Genomic DNA, 5,906 nt, shown 5'->3' with positions numbered 1-5,906 from the left:
TGACAGCCAATACAACAATAGCCGTCTAGCGTGAATGAATCAAACTTATACCCTTTATTTTTTCAGATCTGCAAAAAGTACTTTTTTTGGCATGCCGCAGAATTTTAATAATTAGTTTATGTGTGCCATGAGATGAAAAAGGTTGAAAATTGCTGAATTAGAGAAAGGAAAGAGGAAAGATATAATTAGTTATTTTTGATCCCACTACAGAATAGCTTCAGAGTAAATATACATCATTGTTATTTACATATATATAAGAATAAAAAAATGAATTTTATACCTAAACATTTAAAATACATATAAAAATTACTAATATACACTTATACTAATATAGTTTTTACGGCTGCCTGATCATCCCTAACCTCTCTGCCTGCCTGATCGCCTCTAACTGCCTCTGGTGGCCTGCCTGATCGCCCCTAACTGCTCTCCCCTGCTGGCTTGATCTCACCCCCAACTGCCTCTGCCTCCCTGATCACCCCCAACTGCCCTCTCCTGCTGGACTGATCTCGCCCCCAATTGCCCTCCCCTTCCAATTGCTCTCCCTCCTGCCCCCATCTCCCTCCCCCAACTGTCTCTGCCTGCCTGATCACCCTTAACTGCCCTCCCTTGCCAGCCTAATCTCCCCTCCAACAGCCCTCCCCTGTTGGCCTGATATCCCCCCCATCTCCCCTCCTCTGCTGGCCTGGTTTCCCCCAACTGCCCTCCCCTGCCAGCCTGATCTCACCCTCAACAGCCTTCCCCTGCCGGCCTGATCACTCCTAACTGCCTCTGACTGCCTGATCACCCCTAATTACCCTCTCTTGCAGGCCAATTTGGTTCTGATTGGTCAATTTCTATGCCAGTCCACATTAAAAGCTCCACCTCCTAGGCAGCCATTGGCTCCTGGCACTTCACCCAGATTTGGTTCTGACTGGTCAGTTTCTATGCCAGTCAGCATCTCTGGGCCTTATCTCCAGGCCTGATCAGAGAGGCGGGGCTGATCAGCAGCCCCCATGGAGGCCCAGAGAGAAAGAGAGCGGCAATGGCTGATCAACAGCTGCCACGGAGGCTGCGGATCAGACCCTGCCTCTCTCTCCTGGCCTCTCTCCAGGCCTGATCAGCAGCCCCCTTGGCAGTCAGTGCTGGGTCCCTGCACCCACACCAGCAGGAGTCAGTAATTGACTTCCGGTGTTTGGTCGAGCCTTCGGTCAGTCATTACAGACCCTGGGTTTTTATATATGATGTTCCCCTGAAGCTTCATACAGATTCTCTCTTCATTCTAATTCCCTCAAAATATATACACTGCTGCTAACAGACTCTCATTGACATGGTGATCTCCATATTTATAAACTAAAGTTAACTGTTACCAAGAAGGAACTATTAGAAGATTGAATAACTCAAACATAATAATGTTGAACCTTTCCCTAAATAAGCCACTACTATTTCTTCTACAACATTTTACCTCTACTTACCTTTCCCACCTCTATTTATTTCATGAAGTAGTTTAATGCCAACTTTTTTCATATCTATAGAGAACAGATAAAGTACAGCGAGACAAAAAGGTAAAAATGGTGGTTTTCCATTCCATTCTTTAGTGAGACATTGAATTAATCCATAGTGAGGACATAACTTTATTAGCTGCATCAGGTCATCTGAAAGCAAAAATGAAAGAAAAAATACATATATATTGATTGATTGAATATAGAGAGTTGAGCTGCATGATGTTTTTTTTAAAAATATGTTTTTATTGATTTTTTTTAGAAAGAGAGGAAGAGAGAGGGAGAGAGAGAGAAAAACATTGATGTGAGAGAGAAACATTGGTTGCCTTCTGCATGCACCCTGACCAGAGCCCAGTTGGGGAGGAGCCTGCAACCAAGGTACATGTCCTTGACCAGAATTGAACCCGGGGACCCTTGGGTCCACAGGCTGACACTCTATCCACTGAGCCAAAAACCGGATAGAGCTGTTTGACTATATCTTGATGCTCATATTTGGTCCAACTTCTAGTGAATATAATGCCTTTCTTTCCGTGCCTGCACAGAAAAAGCGCTTCATAATTTTTTTTCCTAACAATATAAAGTATTCAGAAACTAAAAAATGAAGATTTCAAGAAGCCATTAGCTAGTTTAAGTACCTGGAGGTTAAGCCAGATGAAGTTGCTTACAGTTGACCATTTTTTACTCCAAAAAAAGCAATTTCATAAGGTTTAATCTATTGGTTAACCGCTGAGATAATTTAGGTAATCCAAAGCTACAATCGTGATTTATATTCTTAAAATATATACTTTTGTGTTAACTTCCTAAATTGTTAAAAAATATTTCTTTATTGATTTCAGAGAGGGAGGGAGAGGGAGAGAGAGAAACATCAATGATGAGAGAGAATCATTGATCAGCTGCCTCCTGCATACCCCCTACTGGGGATTGAGCCTGCAAACTGGGCACATGCCCTTGACCAGAATCCAGCCCGAGACCCTTCAGTCCACAGGCCAATGCCCTATCCACTGAGCCAAACCAGCTGGGGCAACTTCCTAAATTTTTTAAAGTAAAAATGCTCTTCGTGGATCGCAACACAGGTAATTTTCAGAATAATTTCTGATAGACTTTGAAGAACTATCATAAACACAATCTGAACTCCGAAAGACAATATAAAGTAACCTAGTGTTTATTACTTACTGTACTGAAAACATATATATATATATTAGATCACTGCATTTAATTCTTAGTATAAGTCAGATATTATTATTCTCACATTATAAGTGAGGAAGCAGGCTTAAAGAAGTTAATTTTCCCAGGTTATACATATGGTATAAAGTAGAACAATTCATATGATCCCCAGAGTCTATGACCTTCCACTCCATAGTGCTGCTCCTCCAAAACAATAATTACATGTGTGTGTGCACTGAATGTATGCAGGTATACACATACATGCACACAAACACAGAGAAATTGTAAAAGAAGAAACAAGGAATAACAGAATATAATTCTATGTCAATGCAGTTAAACAATTTTTAGAAATTCCCTAGAGATGAAAGATAAATTTATGATTTGGGTCATTCAAACTATCCTCTAGTAAGGTGAAGCTATTTCTATAGCATTCCCAGCCTCCAACATTTCCTAACTCACCCGTCTTCTCCTTTTCATTCAATCAGGTATTTGAATCCTCTTCTCTATGAATTAATTAATTAATTAATTAATTAATATTTACTCAATTATATGCAAGATATGGTCTCCGACTAATCAGAAAGGACACAAATTCAAATCCTATGACCTTTCCCCACTGCTTATGACACTTCAGAATCCATTTCCTCCTTATCCCTTGGTTTGATATATTATTCATCATAATTTATCTCATGAATGTTCTGTTTTAATATAATTCTAAGATATGGTATTTGTTTAACTCATAAATACCTAGAACAGTGGTTCTTAAAATATGGTCTAGGGCAGTGGTCGGCAAACTCCTTAGTCAACAGAGCCAAATATCAACAGTACAACGATTGAAATTTCTTTTGAGAGCCAAATTTTTAAAACTTAAACTACATGGGTAGATACATTGTTATTAACTTAATTAGGGTACTCCTAAGGCTTAGGAAGAGCCACATTCAAGGGGCCAAAGAGCAGCATGTGGTGCCGGCCACGGGTCTAGGGTCTATAAAGTCAAAACTACTTTCATGAAAATACGAACTTGTTACTTGCCTTTTTGCTTGTCATTCTCTCGTGCTTTCCAGAGGCTACAACATGTGATATTACAACAAACTGAATATGGGAGCAAATATGGAAAACCATATACCTTCTATTAAACCAGCCATTACAGAGATTTGCAAAACTATAAAACAATCTCACTCTTTCCATGAAACTATTTGGTGTTGGAAAGTCACTTTTCATTAAAAAAATATTTATAATATGTAAAGATTTATTTTAAATGAATAAATTAATATTTTAAAATTTTACATTTCTCTTAAATATCAATAGATATTATCAACATAACTAAAAGCTCTTTGTGATCATCAGTGCTTTTTAAAAGTGTAGAGGAGGACTGAGCCCAGAAAGCTTGAGAGCCTCACCTCAGATCTAGAATAAGCTAGTTTCCAGAGAAGTACATTTATTTGTTTAATGATAATGAAGAAGGTGAACACACAAATCATTTCAGGCTTTATTCTAGAAATTATTAGAAGGAAAAAAACCAAAATGATTCTTTACTTCTAAAACAGATACTCTATTAGCTTTATGCTTTGGGAACAAAAGACTTTTCTGGTTTTGTTTTTGTGTGTGTTTTTAATTTGCAAATGTAAAGCTGATAATCTAAATCTGAGGGAGAACATTTTTCTCTGAAACCAGAAAGTATTAGCAAATTATACCTGTCCTCAGAGGCCTTGGAAAGATGATACCTTGAAAGCTATAGTTGTTTCTCATTAAAAAGTAAAATGAACAAAGTAATTTTCAAACAATGTTTGTATCTTTTAAGTTTAATTTTTCTCAGGTTATTATTTTCATCTGATGATATTATACTAAATAAATTCTGCAGATAAATATCAAGGTTCTAATTATTTAAGAGTGCTATTACTTAATTATTATACTATATTTAATTATTTTAGAGCAGTGGTTCTCAGTTTGTGGGTCGCAACCCCTTTGGGGGTCGAACGACCCTTTCACAGGGGTCACCTAAGACCATCGGAAAACACATATAAGTACATATTGTTTTTGTGATTAATCACTGTGCTTTAATTATGTTCAATTTGTAACAATGAAAATACATCCTGCATATCAGATATTTACATTACGATTCATAACAGTAGCAACATTACAGTTATGAAGTAGCAACGAAAATAATTTTATGGTTGGGGGTCACCACAACATGAGGAACTTTATTAAAGGGTCGCGGCATTAGAAAGGTTGAGAACCACTGTTCTAGAGGAACAGAATAATCATGCTCTAAGAGTAATTAAAAACCTATATTCCTTTAATGAACCCCGACTAAAATAATTCTTACCTATGGAAAAATAATAATACAAAAACTGAATCTGTATACTTAGATAATTATAAAATATACCATTGGAAAGTGTACATAAAATGAATATTGAGTAGTTTCTACTATGGCAGATTCTGTTCTGGTATTGTGTGCACATGCAAATTACTTACCTTTCTGTCCTTAGCCTCTCTGGACACATAGGTGGTTTTTTTTTTCCATCTGTAAAATTGGGATCATACTAAAACCTACCTCATAGCCCTAACCGGTTTGGCTCAGTGGATAGACCGTCAGCCTGCAGACTCAAGGGTCCCAGGTTCGATTCCGGTCAAGGCACGTACGTTGGTTGCGGGCACATCCCCAGTAGGGAGTGTGCAGGAGGCAGCTGATCGATGTTTCTCTCTCATTGATGTTTCTAACTCTCTATCCCTCTGCCTTCCTCTTTGTAAAAAAAACAATAAAATATATTTTTTTAAAAAACTACCTCATAGAGTTAACATAAGGATTAAATGAGATAATTCATATAAAAAGCTGAACTATTATCTATTTTACAGTAATAGTATCAGGCATGCTGTTATATAGTGAATGAAGAAATTAGTAACTTTATAAAAGAAATTCTAAGTAAAAGTCCATTTATTGTTTGAAAATTACCAGATTCAATAGCCATAAAATATCCTTTTCCTGGGAAAATGTGACCAAAAAGTGCTACATTTTATTTCATTTTGCAACTGGGGTACACAGCCTGCACATTGGGACTGCCGCTGCCAGGGATATCGCGAGCCGCAGTTTGCCGGCCACGGGTCTAGGGTCTATAAAGTCAAAACTACTTTCATGAAAATACGAACTTGTTACTTGCCTTTTTGCTTGTCATTCTCTCGTGCTTTCCAGAGGCTACAACATGTGATATTACAACAAACTGAATATGGGAGCAAATATGGAAAACCATATACCTTCTATTAAACCAG

At 37.7% G+C, this 5,906-nt stretch overlaps 1 protein-coding gene across 3 annotated transcripts in view; it reads right to left on the bottom strand.

The window, feature by feature from the left end:
- The window catches only part of CLHC1 (clathrin heavy chain linker domain containing 1), a 30,229-nt gene that overhangs the window by 1,991 nt on the left and 22,332 nt on the right, over positions 1 to 5,906 (bottom strand). For all 3 annotated transcript variants that reach the window (XM_006778589.2, XM_006778590.2, XM_015557939.1), the window contains exon 11: positions 1,452 to 1,631. In XM_006778589.2, the coding sequence (XP_006778652.1) occupies positions 1,452 to 1,631 (180 nt within the window). The remainder of the gene's footprint in view (positions 1 to 1,451; positions 1,632 to 5,906) is intronic.

This window comes from Myotis davidii, unplaced genomic scaffold (genome assembly GCF_000327345.1).
Source record: "Myotis davidii unplaced genomic scaffold, ASM32734v1 scaffold6, whole genome shotgun sequence".
Taxonomy (NCBI): Eukaryota; Metazoa; Chordata; class Mammalia; order Chiroptera; family Vespertilionidae; genus Myotis; species Myotis davidii.
The sequence above is the reverse complement of the archived record's forward strand: the minus strand, read 5'-3'. Positions and strand labels throughout refer to the sequence as shown.